Raw genomic sequence first — 16,518 nt, 5'->3', positions numbered from 1 at the left:
AAATGACATAAATTGAATTAGTGAATCTGTATAAAAACAGTGATGAAAATGATGTTGATTAAATTTTTAATTAATGAAGCAAAAATGTATTTTAATTATTATTTTAATTAATATTTTTAAATTATGATAACAAGATTTGAATTTTTGTAGTTGAAATTGAAATATACTTTTTTTTAATCCGCATTTAAATTTTATATTATAATTACAATAAATGTACATTAATAATGTAATATTATTGCAATTATGTCTTTCCTTATTTTTTTAATGAAAACAATGAAAATAAATATATAATTATTTTGCCGAATTTTTTAAATAATTTTTTAAATTATTTAAGCCGAATAACTTTTGTAATATCTCAATCGCCTGAATAACTTCTAAAAAAAATCTTTTTGTAAATCTTCCTTTTTTAGGAATAGAACTAGAAAAAAAGTTTTTATTTTTAAATTATTTTTTAATAAAGAAAAATTTTTTAACACAAAATATTAAATATAATATAATAAATTTTTATTTTTATATGAAATGAAAATATATTTCAATATTTTCTATAAAAAAATCAATCCATATGCTTCACAAATCTATATCAAAATTCAATTAATTCATTTAAACATTTAATGACATTTATGATATAGAGTATATTGATATATTCTCATATATTTCTTTTAAAAAAAATGATCCCAAACAAAAATGATAGTACATCTCTCAGTTATTCATATTGAATTAATATTAATTATTACTATTCTATTGTGAGAATAATAATAACACATAACAAGATGTTCTTTTGCAAAGAATAGTGTCTACTGCTTACAGCTTACGTGACTTTCCTCAAATACGATTAAATCCTGGATATGTGTATGACTGCAACTGCAACAAGTAATCTTCTAAGGTCTTTGTAGTGCTTCGAGATTATGTGTAGGGTTTTCGTATTCTCTGTCTTGTTGACATTAAATCCCGTTTTTTTTCTTCATATATTATTCATTATGAATTCATATTTCGAGAAACGAAAGAGAATCTTTAAATCTGATAATCATTATTTCTAATTTAATTAAAAAAAATTTAATTTATTTAAAAATTTAATTCAGTTACATTTGATAATACCATTTAAAATAACAAGTTAAGAATTTAATACGTTAAAACAGTTATAAAGTTTTACATTAAATCTACTCTACTAAATCATTTTGTATATATCTATCGCGATGTAATTAGAAAATTCTGTTTATATTTCAGCGAATTAAAGAAAACAAATTAATTAATAACAATGCAAACGTAATTATATGTTTAATTTATTAATCATTTTATTAATCCTTTAAAGTAAGCAGAGATGAAATATTTCTTTAAAAAAATATTCTAATTGATGATCTAATTAATGATTTTAAATATCACTTTAACAATATATAAGTAAAGAAAAAAAATTAATAAAAAAAAAGGTTTAGAAGTATTAATATAGATTTAATATTATAATCTCTAATTATTTTAAAATGCGATTACACTTTATTTTTAATAAATTAATAAATTTAGTCTTCGAGCTCCTTTAATTCATCTTTTTGATCTTATCATTTATTTGTTTCATTTTTATAATACTACATTCTTATATTTTCATTCTTGAAAATATTCATGGTATATTCGATGTTTATATTTCAAATTTATATTGCAAATGTGAGATATCGTTTTAATTTGTATATTAATTGCATAACGAAGATTTCATTTTTTCTGTTTTTCTTATTTTTTTTTTTCCTAATCTTTTTACATTATTAATAAGAAAAAATAATTCTTTGATTTTTATTAACACAATAAACTTTTTCGTTGATGCTTATAAAAATTATTTCGTTTGAAGATGCGTTTTTGTTTCATATATATAATGTGACATGCAATATATGTAGATTCAAATGCAATCTGAATTAATCAAATAATATGTACTAAACTTAATTTCTTTAATTTACTTAATTAATTAACTTAATTTCTTTGTTGATTCAGATTTGAATAAAAAATTTTACAAAAAATATAAATTTTTAAAAATTTTTTAAATTTTAAGCAAAACATCAAACTGGAAATTATATCATGCGAATTTTATATAATCGAAAAATTTATCATTAATTTAATAATTATTATTATAATTATAATTAATAATTTTAATATATATTATATTGTCATGTAATTCTAAAAATTATTGCCGTTTCGTATTCGGCGTTGGTCAGTAATATCGTCGTTACGACGCGGCGTCGGTTTGTCTGGCATGTTCCTTACCTCGACAACCCTCGATGTCGTGGGGTGAAGACCCTGCGTGTCTAGCCAGAGTCTCCCGTGCATTTCGTATTTATTATTTATACGCCGACAAGTGTCTACATCCGGTAGGATACGCGCGGGAAATCCACTTCGTTAAAAAAGAGTATCGCGTCGTACCCCGATGCAAAATTATACGATTAAGGGGAGATCTTTCCATCGTATATTTCCTAAAATGAACAGTCAAATTCAATACAGCGACACGAGTTTATTATTTGTATTTGATAACATTAGATTTCTAAAAAAACAGTAATTGAATGGCTCGTATTTTTAAAAAAAATTGAAATTAATTTAAGATTTTGGATAAATTGAGAATGATTCTTAATTTACAATAATAATTTGATTGAATATTTATATTGATATTTTTAGATTAATAAAATAGATAATTAGATTAATAAAAAATAATATGTTTTATTTTGTTTATTTGATATATTCGTAATATTGTATTAAATTAATTTTTAAAGAAAATAATTCAATATAATTTTTTCAAAAAATCTTGCAATAGAAAATTAAAATTATCTTTTTTTATTTTTTACACGATTTAGATGAATAAATTTAGAATTAATAAATTAAATTAAATTTAAGGATTTTAATACGTTAAATAATTTTAAATTAAATTTAATTAATTTAAAATGATTGAAATTAATCGATCGTTTAAAAATTATGTTATTGATTCATGTAATCCTTTGTCACAAATTATTTAACAAATCAAATCTTATTATTCTACATAAGTGTAAGTTCTAACTCAAGATTCAATTAATATACAAAAACAACACTTATCTAACTTCTTATTCATGAATGTCGATTGTTTAGTAATCTAGATTTACATATATTTTATTATCATATTCTATCATTTGATTACAATTTCAATTCAAAATTATAAATATTCACATTAGAAAACATTATGCACAATAAATAATGCAATAATTATCTCTCAATTCTGATATTACTAAATTATTTAACAAACTTTTCTAAAATATAAAATTTTTATCAAGAAAAAGATTTAAATTTATTAGATATAATTAATATCTTTTAGATTTTAGTTTTTAGCTTTTTCAATAATAATATTTTTTAAATATTAATTATATCTTTATATATAAATACAACATTTCTAAAAATATTTTGTAAAATCTTCTTTTATCAACAGGACAATATTTCTTTGAGGAATCGAAGAATTCACTTGAAATTCATAAATTCTTCCGCATCTTTTTACTGGATCGCGGAGAAGTTGATCTCACATAGCATGGATTAAAGGACAGAATTTTGTCGGATTTGCATTTTTATCGGAAAACCTTGGTTGTTTATGGTACTGCTATGTTACATGAATCGAATGAATAATGGAACGCAAGGTTTGATCGAAGAAAACTCGACCGCATACTTAGTATTTATACTTGAATTATAACTATTTATATCCGCGTCCATCTGTTGTGTGTTTCGCTTATTATCTATGTGAACGAGGATGCATCATTTGTGTGTAAGGAATACTTAAGAGAGCTCAACAAGAATTCAAAGTTCGTTTAAATAGGATAGTATTATACGGAATATTATAGTAATTTGGTTTTAAAAATAAATCTTAATTGAAATTTTATATGTTTTAAATTGATGCAATACTTAGATAATAAAATAAATTATGTAATTTTTTATTTACTCATTCTTCTTTATATATAATTTTCTAAATACGGTATTTTCTTCTATTTAATATTTTTATTTTTAATTTTTTAATTTTTTTTCTTATATAGAAAATTATAACGAATGCAATTAATTATAAATCATTATTCTTAATTTGAAAATATAAGAATAAATCAATGAAGAAAAAGAAAGTAATTAAGGGAAGAAAATGAAATCTCAAAAAATGAAATAATATATATATATATTATTATATATATATATATATATATATATATATATATATATATATATATATATTAGAAAGAGAATTTTATTAAATTCATATATTAATCTATAAAAATTAATAATTTGGTAAGAAATTAATAATTTCTATAATAAATATTATTTATAAGTATTAATAAATACTATTATCATATATTATATTTGTTATAAATATTATTTTATAAATATTATTTTATAATTTACAAAACAATTTTTACTTTCTTTCTTAAATTTTTTCTTTATATATCGAAAGAATTCGTCGAAAAAGGATTCCAGGAGAATTCTTGATAAAATATGGTTTGCTGGAGATATAATATGATCAAGACAATTAGGGTCTCGCGTTTCCGTACAATTCAACGGAATGAATTAAGTTTCAGGGACGAAGGAAATGTCGCGTGTTTCGTACGCTAATAATTTTGTTGAACACATATATGATGTCTATTATTTTTTTTTTTTTTTAATTATATTTTACATAGAAAAAAAGAATTTTATATAAGTGCTTTTATATGATTTAATATCGAATATTGATGAATTTTAAAAAACATTTCAAATTTTAAAAAATGAAATCGAGATTATCTCTAGGATTTAATAAAAAGAATTTTTCAGAATTAAATTGTATCCTATGCATATATATTCCAATTTTTATATTTATGTTTTAATTTTTATTTAATAAAAATATTAAGAAATATTAAAAATAATCATATTATTTTAAAAATCAAACATAAAACAGATTTATTAAAAATTTAGTAAAACTAATAACTTAAAATGAACAACTACAATATCTAATATTATTCCCATGATCTCATTAAGTGTCATTATTTGCAATGCTTTCTCAATAAGATGTGACATCATCTAAACAGAATTTTTGCTTATTTAATGTTTCTACTATTAAACATATATACAAGTAAGAATAATCGCATGACGTAATATCCTTAGATAAAACATTTATATATATTAAATTGTTTATGCTATTAAAATATCTAACATGAAATCGATGAAATATTTTTCTTACTGACATATTCTGTAATTATCTTAAGCTATCTTAATAAAAATTGAAATTCTGTTCTTTTATAGTTTATTTCATCGTATCATATTAATTCTTTGTCTTGTAATACTTGCATGATGTTTCAAAGTTAACTTCAATTTCTTGCAAAATTAGTTTTCCTTCCATGCGTTAAATCTTTCGATGGTGGAAAGCTTCTTTATTTTTCAATCTAGCTTATAACGAATAACTAAAAGTGTTTTTCGTTATTATTTGTTCATAGATGAAAGGCAAATCCCTTGATTCCAATCGAACTTAGTCCACATGGATGGAATAAGCCAGAAGGGCTAAGAGTCCATCCTAGTTGCCATCCTGGTCCTCAACTGTTTTCTCATCGAATTGCTTTCGACGACTGGGGACTGGATTAATTTTGTTCTGGCCAAACGTGAGTATTTTGTTATTAAGTATCTTAAGTATCAATGATTTATTTATTTTTTTCATTGTTTCTTTTATAAGAAATTTATAGTTAACTAAAAATCCTTTATTTTAATCGACTTTTATATGTATTTTACACATTTATTTTCTTTATAATTATACAATTAATGTATTTATTTATATAATATTTCATCATTTCTTAAAAATAATATCATTGATAATGTATATGATCATCATTTAAAATTGTTGAACAAATAATATTATTAAATAATGAAATTATAATAATCAATAATATAAATATAATAATGAAATTAAATATGCTGATTGGCACAACAGAAATCTGTTCTAAACGGAAACCTATTCTGATTAAGAACTCAACATACGATAATTATTGCAATGATATTTTTATCTCAAACGTTATACGTCATCATGAAAGAAATATGTGAAGTAGTTCAAATTTTAAATATATATTGATTTATAAATTATACTTCCAAATATTCACATTAAAATTTTGAGATCATTTCACGTAATGTTATTAAAAAAAAAAATTATAAAATAATCCTACAGCTAGTGAAAAATACTGATTTCTTGAAACTGATTCAATCATATATTTCTTGATAATCTACAGCATTCATATAAATTAAAGATATAAGTACAGACATAAGTACAGTGAATTTACATACACGTGTATTATATATATATGTATATGTGAGTAAGACATTAAATAAGATTACAAATTGTTAATTTGTAATTGTTTAATATTTACATATCATATATTATGATAACCTATTAAGAAGATAGCTATGTTAATATCTTAGAATTCGTTTAGATAAGAAATTATTTATTAATCCTGATTAGAAAATATATGAGATGTATGAAAATATGATATATATATATGAAAATATATTAAAATATATATATAATATATAATATATATAAATATATATAATATATGAAAATACATGAAGTGAATTATTTCGATTGTTATTAACTTTCACAATTAATTTATTTTTTTGGATTATAAAATAAAAATATTTAGCAAGTTTAGAATGCTTTGATAAGTTTTAAAGCCTAAATTATTAAAGATTCTTGGGATAGACAAAATAATCTCTAAATATACTATAATATACAGCATGTTCAAGGAAAAAAAACAATGAAAAGTAAAGTAAACACATTTTTTTTTATGTAAAAATCAAAAATTTACATTTCTATTAAAATCTCTCATTCTCGATTCATGAAGCATCTTCTAGTCATCATCTTTTCCCCAGTATAAAAACCTAAAACAAAATGCAAAATTCTTAAGTGGATCTCTCAAACGTCACCGTTTGATACCCTTTCTCGATGATTTCATTTACAATCTCATTATATCTCGACATGTATTTTATCGCGAAGGGTTGAATTTCTGTCCGCTATTATGTTCGTTGATTTATATATCCAATATACGGGATTAAAGCTTTTAGTTTAAAAATCGTCCACCGGATCAATTCCTTCTTAACACGATTTACGTGTTTCTCTCTATTGATGCTCTATAAAAACCTGTGTGTTTGATGAATTGCAGCGTGTGAAAAGTCTTGGATAATCGGGGACGAGGATGGCCAGGAGCAGCGGCTCTACAAACGCGCACCGGCGATGCACCGATCGCACCATCGTCGTTCATCGCGATGCCGTTGTCGCAGCTTGTAGTACGTCTGTTCGCGAATCACGATCGATCGGAATCGGGTACGATAGAAACGGCCACGGCACTGCTACCTCTGCCTACACTGGCTACGCTGCCAATTTCGATCAGGGAGAGGGCACGGTCGATTAGAGTCGCCCCTTTCGATACAACTGCCGAGCAGCACGTGATTCACGTAAGTTTCACGTTTGCAATAAAGCAAATTGGTATCTTTTTCATTTTTATTTATTTTTTTTTATTTTTCTCTTTATTCTTTGTTTGTTTATTTGGTTTTTCATTTGTTGGGCCAATTGAATAGACAAGATTGAGATTTTTCTTCTCTTTGCTATTTTTCTATCCTCTTCTTCTTTCTTCTCTCGTGTTGATGGAAAATATCGAACGACCTCGTTTTTTTTTTTTTTTTAATTTTTTTTTTATTTATCGATATTGGATGCTGTCAATGAGCATGGTTCTTTTTTTTCTTTGGAATTTCCATCAAAATGGGGTTTTGGATTTTTATGTGTTAAACGAAGGATAATTCGATAACGATATTTAATTTTTGATGCTTTCAGCAAAATGTATTGTAAAAATTATAAAATATTTTATTTGAAAATTAATGGAAAGTAAATAATTTAGATAATTTATTTAATGACTTTACTTGAGTAATTATTTTTAGATTTTTACATTTTAAAAAGAAGGGAATCTAATTAAGGAAGATTAATAGTTATCCAATTATTATTTAACTCAAGTAAAACCAAAAAATATATAAAAAGAAAAGCAAACAAAATTAATTAATTGTTCACTTCCTATTTTTTCTGATTTTTTTGAAATTAAAAAGAGAAATAAATAAAAGAAGAATTAAAATGTTTTAAAACAATATTTAAAAAGTTATGCAAAAATTGCTATTGATATTACGATAATGTTCACTTGTGAAAAAATACGTCTTTTGTTGCGCAAACAAGTGTAAAGAAAGGGAATCGATTTTCGCAAAGGTTAAGATAAGATAAACTTATCGTTTCGATAAAACCCCGTTGGCCATCGGTTAAATTAGTTTATAAATGCTTTGTTATTGGTTTTATTGCCAAGTACTGTGTCTTTTACGATTCGATTTCTATGAATCGCGCATTCGTACTTCGTTTGTAGATATAAATGTCTAACGTGTATAGTTACTTGATAGATGATAATCAACTAATCGTCGACTAGCTATTCGTGTTTCATAGCATGAAACGTGAATCATAGAATTGTTAAGAAAAACAAATTGTTCTAGAAAAGATTGAAATTTTAATCAATTGGCATTCATTTTTAATTTAATTTATATCTTTTTTTATTATATTATAGTATCTATTTTTTATATATTATAAAATTCAAGTTCAATAAAAAGAAATAATATAAAAAAAAATTTAAGAGAAAATCATGCGTTATAAAAATAACGAAATTTTTTAATACATAATAATAAATAATAATACAATGCACGATGTGTGTTTTTAATTTTATTAATTTATAATAATTAACAATAAGCGTGGAATACATTATTCCAAGAACCAATTAAACCATCTGAAAGTTACAAATGATATTGCTTAAAAAATAACATCAACTTGATTAATTTTGGCACGGATCGAATAAAAGTTATCCAAAATTTTTTCGCCAATTTATTTCTCTTGAATCTCGAGATCTACATCTAAACGACGAGATTAAAGAGTTTCTACTTATCTTTCGACGAAGAAGTTTCCAGCTGCAATTTCTGATATGACCGGAAATTCAACTTGCTCGTAGAATGAAGTCAGTATTATGCAACAACCATCTATTGATGCCATGATAGAAAAGAATGCACGTTGAATTTCTTATCAACTATTTGCATCGTTGGTTATCATCGTACATTAATTATATCATGTATGATTTTTCTAATTGCTTTTTCCTATTGTATTCCTATTATATAAAACTTAATTGTATCATCAAATTTGATTTTTTTTTTTTTTTTTGAAAAATATTTTCTAAATTTTTCAATATTTACAGCAAAATCATATGTTAAAATCATATTTTATTTTATAAATTTCTTTAATGTTACGATAGATCAATAGAATTTTTTTAATCTTAATAAGCATAATATTTATGCTTATAAAAAATATAATTTCTGATTATTGATTCAAGTTCAGTCAAATTCATTCATATTATATTGATTCTTTATAAAATCATTTGATATAATAATAATAATAATCATCAAAAAGATCACGTGTCCACATTTATCTCCTATCGTATATTCTATCCACATCTTCTCTTTTCGATTCCATTGTTATTCCGGTCTCAACTCTTACTTCCACCATCTACCTATCCACTAATAAATTATTTTTTTTTTCATAGGTTACTATAGAGGAACTATATACGAAGACCTTGACATATTCGATGGCATATTGCTCGCTCTTACACGCGCGAATGCTTAAATAGTGCAAACGACGAATTATCGACCACATCGCTGCTGTATCTATGTATTTACGTGGCAAGCAGACGTTACTAGGCCCGTGACTTTCCAACAAAAAGTCCGAACGTCGAAGCGAAAACCTTCGTCACGGCCGGGGCCAATCATCGGCACAGCTGGATGTTAATCAATAAGAATCTTTTTCCGCGATTGGTTCACCCGACACCGCGAAATATAGATCCATACGAATCTGAAATTTAGGAAAGCCTTATTGTTTCAGAGATGAGAAATTGACGAGCGGAAGGAATTTGAGTTTGATTGATTGTAGGCCTGTATTTCCTCTCGTACGATTACAAATATAGCGTTCATAAATTTTTATTGCTAATCGAAACTCTCATAACGCAAATCTATTTATAGAGGAGCATGTTTATCGAAAAAAAACGAGATATATTGAAGTACGAAGTAAAAATTCGGTTAAGAAAATTATAAGAATAAAAAATACATCAGGAAATTATCATTATCAAATATAATCATAATGTAATTGAACAAAGTTTTAGAAAACCTGATATTAATTTCAGAATATTATATTATTATAGATTTATAATAAGAACATTAAAATTAATGCTATTGTGTGTTGTTGATTTGTCATCATCAAAATCATAAGTGAGTACATTTTTTACTTTTAAGCCACTATAGTGGCCAATTTCTCGCACAATAATAATTAGAAATATCCATAACTTAATGATCGAATATGGAAGGAAGTTTGCATTCTGATCGGATTTATTCGATTTAAAGTGATTGGTGGAGAGAATATTAGATTTAAAATATCTGATCAAGGAATTGAATGAATAGATTTGAGGTTGAAGAGGTCATTAATAGGGAATGCTTAATAAAATGGAAATTATAATAAAATATTAAAAAGTTGACAGAAAGTAAAAGTTTTTAAAGATTTGGATGGAATTGTAGGATTTGAGTGTAATTAGATTGTAATAAAAAGTAATAAAAATGATAGATGGTTGTCTGATTTGTTAAAGACAAAATGATTGGTTCTGGGAAAATGGGAAAATAATCTTGCTGAAATATAAAAACATTATATTTCGTAATCAGTTAATAATTTAATATTTTTCAAAAAAGAATTCTGCAAACTATACATTTATAAACAAACATGTATAATATTAATCATTAAGTATTTTATTTTATCATTAAATTCACAAATATATTTGCCAGTTTGATAAAAAGCACACTTGAATCAATATATTACATTAATTTAAATTCCATATATTCTGTTTTATAAAAAAAAAATTTATCTTGCCTCCGTTTATGTTGCAGAAATTACAAAGACGAGTACATCTCGCAAAATGGGTACGTGCGGGGTCTACTTGTCTCAACTGCGAGCAATGCTCGTGAGGAATCTTCTCTTGAAAAAGCGTGAGAAACGGAAGACTACGGCGGTATGTTAATTATAAAGCAATTAACACTCCAAAATTGATTTAACAAGATTTAACATCCGTTATAATTAACATGAACTTGAAACTAAAAAAAAAACTTACTTTTTTTCGTAAAACTGTTATTACAATTTTTGACAGAATTTCTTCTTTTTCTATTTTATGCTACACCAATTTAATTATAAAACGTTTGATTTATTAATTTATTTTTCAAATTTTTATTGAATTCTATATATTGTTTTGATTATTAATCATGAAACTTTAATCAAATGAATATGAAATATAAGATTCTGTTTATCTATAGAATGTATAAGTTATATCTGTTTGATCTTATCGAATTCCACATACTATGAATCATCAATACACACAATAAAACTTCAATCAAATACATACTTAAAGAAGAGAAACGACGAAATTGTGAATAATTCATCAAAATCGCTAGTTTTGTATAATTAAATAATGTCATACAGCTGTTTGACCTGGTTTCAAGGTTCCAGTGGAATCTTTCAAGTTTGTATTGAATGTGTCAGCATATATTGCGTTAAGAAGGAATTATGTTTCACCGATTGTCAAGGAATGAGAAATCTGATCCAGACTATCATACAGAGGTTCAAGTATACACCTGAATTGTTATCGTAGGATTTTTATGTTACCATTTTATGGAACGAAGAGTCTTATTCAAGTAGTAGTTTGCGTTAGGAGGCCAGAACTAAGTATAGACACGAATACTTATTTTATGTATAAATCGATTTTCTCTACCTTTAACGAGCTATATTTAGACTTGCCTTTCCTCTCTTCTCTTCGATCTGCCCTTTATCTTAACAAGTCGAAGCAAAAGTTTTGATGAACAGTGTAACAAAATAATATTTGAACAATAACACATTTTATGTGAAAGAAAATTACTAAAGAAAGAAGATTCAATAGTAAAACAACAATTAAAAATTGAAGAAGAAAGAATACGCACTTAATATTTATTAATTCTCTATAAATGGAATTTAATTTGTTTATAAAAAAAGAAATTCTAGAATTTTTTATTGTAATCTGAAAGATAGAAAATAATTGCTAATCTGTTTGGTAATAAGATACTATAACAATGAGTTGAATTGTATGAAAGAATGTGACTACATACTTATATGACATCATGAAGTATATTGTTTTTAAGTAATGAAAATTTACATGATGATTATTGATGTTAAAATAGATGGCTAAAAAAAGATCTATAAATAATATGAGATAGATATATAATAAAATGATTATTAATATTACCTGATCATTGTTGTTGAGAAATTTTTGCTCATAATAATTTTTTATATAACAAGTATTTATTTTATTGGCGCCAGTGTCAATATTTGTGGCGTTTCTGGCATCTTGACAAATGAATTCTGCAATCTGTGGGACAGATTATATTCTATTTTACATTATCATTTATTTTAGATATTTTAAATAGTTTAATTATCAATTTTTTTTATTTTTATTATATAAAATTTCTTTTTAAATAAATTTTAAAGATTTTATGTTGATATAAATAGAGAAATAAGGGGAAAAAAATAATTTTTGCTTTCCAAAATAGAAAACTAATCATTAATATTTGAAATTATCAATTCTTTATCGTTAAAAGATTTTTTGAAAATAATTACTATTACAAACAATTTCATTGGGAAGAAATTTACATATGAATGAATTGGTGAATTGGATATATAAGTCAGTCTACTATAGAATAAGAGTACAGAATAAATCGAATATGCAAGAATCAGAAAAAGAGGGAATGTAAAAAAAAAGAAAAAAAATGTGTATGTTGGATGCCAGTAAAGCTGCAATCCAAATTCACCAGTTACAATGGAGAGAAAGATGTGCAGATAGTTTCCATGGACGACGACAAAGTGACTGCGTTCCGTGGACATTCACATCTGCCAACGGGGGAAGGCGTATTGCCAATTCATTAGGTGTTTTTACATTAGCTTTGTGCCAACTGGGCCAAGGGTCGTCGTGGAAGGGTCTAGAAGAGAGGAGAAAAGAAGGAAAGAATAAAGTTTTCTAATTCGTCTTATTATTTTTCCATTGATCTTGAAAGATGGATTAGAAATGGAACACAATGTTCTCTTTGTTTCCTCTTTGATACTCTTGACCAAGGACAATGTGAATATATTAGAGCATAGTATGATCTCAAGTTCTCAAAATAAATTCACTCATTTAGCTTTACTGTTTGGTGATTTCACGTGGTCGATTTCAACAGTATATTTTATTTTTAATGATTGACATTTGGAGGAAAATGTGAATAGTTTTTAAATACTGCCAGATTTTCATCAATTGAAATGTATTAATACATGTTTTATTAATGCTTTAATGAAATTTTATTACTATGATATCATAACAACAATATATTCAACAAAAAATATCTTCATGAAAAAAATATTATTTACTTTTATAATTTTATAATTTACTTTTACGTACATAAATGTAGATGCACATTCTACTAATTTAAAAACATCAATTTTATCTACTCTTGAATCTTACAAACCATATATTAAGAAGAGTGAAACCATAATGTTATAAAAATTATTTCTTTTTTGAATTTTTTTGTTTTCCTTCTCTTCCTTTAAAAATAGCTGGATCGATAATATTTGTAGGTCCATTGTTCCACATGGAAGTAGAAATTGTCTCCATTGGTTCAACGGTAGAAGGAAGTAAATGAGGACCAATTAAAAAATAGACTTGTTGTATCCATGCTGGAAGAGACAAACCAGCCACGCAACATTGCCACAATGGCAGACCCAAATGAACAAGCATCATACGAAAATATATAGTGAAATTTTCTGCTAAGCGATACCATTTATTAGTACTCTCTCGATGCAGCCAGATTGTTGGCGACTCCACTTCCGGTTTTATACGATATACCAAATAGATCTTGGCAATTTCACTTTCTGGAAAGCATCTTGCTATTTCAAACATTTTGTAATCATTTTCCTGCAAATGAAGTGAAATTGTATTTTCAAGATCGGTAGAACTACCACAAATTTCATTGTCTGATTTATGAATGTCATTATAAGATTCTTTCTTAGTAGCATCTGTTTGATAATTTTTAGAATTGTTTGTATAGCGTTTTAAAGAGGAAAAGGTGCCAATTTCCATGCATCCTATGGGAAATTCTTCACCTGTATAAAATAAATAAATTTTTTATGAAGATATTCTCAATTTTCAAAATTGATAACAATTAATAATGATATTATATTATTTTAATTTGATATAAAATATGTAATTTAATTATAATTTTCATATATAATATTATTATTATATATTATTAATATTATAATTATTAATTATTTAGTTGATATCTATATATTTTTTTATAAAGATAATTATTTTAATTCTATTTTATCTTTCTCGTGGAAAAAAAAATAAAACAAAAAAGATTATTTTTATTTAAAACTTTAAACTTTAACATTATCAACTTAATATAATTATAATATTAAAACTATCAGATTTTAATATATATGTCTTATTATAGTATATATAATATAGTATATATAATTAAAATTTTGTTATGAAATTAAAGATAGATATGTGTATACAATCAAAATTCTATCTTAATAAAAATTAACATCTTCATCAAATTTTTATTTTCTTAATAAATTCAAAAAATAAAAAATCTAAAACTTTTATTATAATATAATTTGATAATTTTAGTGTTAATATATTTTTAAAAAATTAATTAATATTAGCAAAAATTACTTTTATTCAAATCACAGAATTATAAAGAAAAAATTATATTAAAAAAAACATAGAAAGATAATAAAAAACAGAAATTGAAATTATGATGCTATTGAAGAGTCAGAAATAGAGATATGACATAATTATTAATAACACATGGGATCTCGAGCAATGATCATGAATGAAAGCTGACAAATTGGATTATCGAATGCGTGGATAAGTTTAGAATAAAAGTTTAGAATTTTACCTGCTATCTCAAGATTCCATTGAAGCAGAAAGCCGTCGATCGAGGCGTAAAAGTTCTTAACATCTTCTGGGAGTGTACAACAATGGCGTTGTTCCCAGCTATTAATGACCGTAGTTTCACATCCGTTTCTACGATCGACTCGTACATTTTTTACATATGGAAAACTTTCGAGAATCTTGACCACACCTAATGTAAGATTCTCGTAAAAAGAATCCTCCGTTACGATATCGACGAAGAAAGACATTGAGTTATTATGTATTTTTTTTTTTTTTTTTAATATTCGTTCATCAATTTTCCCACAAAGAACGATTTCGAAAAATATTAATGTTTATTAATTAAATATTATATCGATCTTAATATTTAATAATTAAAAATCATTCTTTTGAATGATAAACATTTTTTATTTTTAAAAAATTCAGAAGCATCTGAAATTATATAATAAAGATTTTTGATTATTCGTTGAGAAGAATGAATCGTTAAATTGCACTAAAATTGAATTATTTTATCAATAAAGGGAAAACTTTGAAATTTTCAATCCAAAATGATTTCTTGAAAAACTACGTTTCATTATTATTAGAAGAATTTTTATCTTCTGGTTAATATAATTTTTAAAATTCTTCAAAACCAATTATTTTCTGATATTATCTTTTTTTTCCAATCTATTTTATCTTACTACAATGTACACCATTATTTATTTTTTTTCTTTTTTAATTAATTTTCTTTATCTATAAATTCTTCTATAAATAAAAAATTTCGATTTACAACAAGGAAATTTTAAATCGCTTGTGAACGACTGTAAAACCAAGAATAATCGTGCTAATGAATCGGACTGGTTTGGTCCGTTGTTGATCGTCATGGTGACGGAATACGAAAGCGAACTACTAGTATATCCACTTTTCTCATATTCAAACGAACCAGCAAAGGTTGTATCGAACGCTTGCGCAGGTTTATATTGCACGACAACTGTGGGAGAGAGTGCAGGTGGAATAATTATTATGCACGCACGAGGGTGGTTCCTTTTAGAAACTATGCACCTCTTTTTCTCCTATATTCTTTTCTCCTAAAATGAGTAATTTTTAACGTATCTATTATTCAACTATATACATATAAAAAAGAACAGCTGCTGGTAACGATTGAGAGTCGAGTTAAAAACTTGTTCGATTCTATAATTAAAAATGTCTGTTCATTTATTCTGTATATTTTTTTTTTAATTTTTTTTACTTTGAACAATTTATTATTCATTATATTATTATAAATTATTTTTCAAATATTTTCATTAAAAATGAAAATAATAATAGTTTTGAAATAAATCTAAATTTATTTACTTATTTCATTTACTTGAAATCTTATTAATTAATTAATTAATTAAAATTTGTATTATAATAAATAAATCATGTGATTTTATAATTAAATTAAACATAATTAAACTAAATTATATAGAAAACATAGAATATATATAAAAAATAA

At 24.6% G+C, this 16,518-nt stretch overlaps 2 protein-coding genes across 9 annotated transcripts in view; one reads left to right on the top strand and one right to left on the bottom strand.

Annotated features, from left to right (window-relative positions):
- LOC107993865 (cholesterol transporter ABCA5) overlaps positions 1 to 16,518 on the top strand; it is a 32,129-nt gene that overhangs the window by 5,083 nt on the left and 10,528 nt on the right. Inside the window, exons 2-6 of one of the 8 annotated variants that reach the window (XM_062072296.1) lie at positions 3,425 to 3,583; positions 5,433 to 5,594; positions 7,143 to 7,434; positions 9,597 to 10,314; positions 10,981 to 11,102. In XM_062072296.1, coding sequence (XP_061928280.1) covers positions 11,010 to 11,102 — 93 coding nt within the window. In that variant the 5' untranslated portion in view covers positions 3,425 to 3,583; positions 5,433 to 5,594; positions 7,143 to 7,434; positions 9,597 to 10,314; positions 10,981 to 11,009. Of the gene's footprint in view, positions 1 to 3,424; positions 3,659 to 5,432; positions 5,595 to 7,142; positions 7,435 to 8,980; positions 9,129 to 9,596; positions 11,103 to 16,518 lie in introns of those variants that run through there. The other 7 variants (XM_017050513.3, XM_062072297.1, XM_062072299.1 and 4 more) reach the window with 7 other exon arrangements.
- LOC107993867 (tubulin polyglutamylase complex subunit 2) lies at positions 13,394 to 16,415 on the bottom strand. Its single transcript, XM_017050520.3, has 2 exons — positions 15,052 to 16,415; positions 13,394 to 14,248 (listed from the first exon to the last, which is right to left on the bottom strand). The coding sequence occupies exons 1-2, from the start codon at positions 15,293 to 15,295 to the stop codon at positions 13,653 to 13,655; spliced, it is 840 nt and encodes a 279-aa protein (XP_016906009.1). The 5' UTR covers positions 15,296 to 16,415; the 3' UTR covers positions 13,394 to 13,652.

Source organism: Apis cerana, linkage group LG3 (assembly GCF_029169275.1).
Source record: "Apis cerana isolate GH-2021 linkage group LG3, AcerK_1.0, whole genome shotgun sequence".
NCBI lineage: Eukaryota > Metazoa > Arthropoda > Insecta > Hymenoptera > Apidae > Apis > Apis cerana.
Note: the sequence above shows the minus strand (reverse complement) of the source record. Positions and strands in the feature narration are given on the sequence as shown.

What these genes read in the sequence shown, in the direction of transcription:
- LOC107993867 (XM_017050520.3), bottom strand. Translation starts at nt 15,295, where the DNA reads ATGTCTTTCTTCGTCGATATCGTAACGGAGGATTCTTTTTACGAGAAT. An exon ending in ATGGAATCTTGAGATAGCAG is followed by an intron (nt 14,249 to 15,051) that starts GTAAAATTCTAA and finishes TATTTTATACAG; the next exon opens with GTGAAGAATTTCCCATAGGA.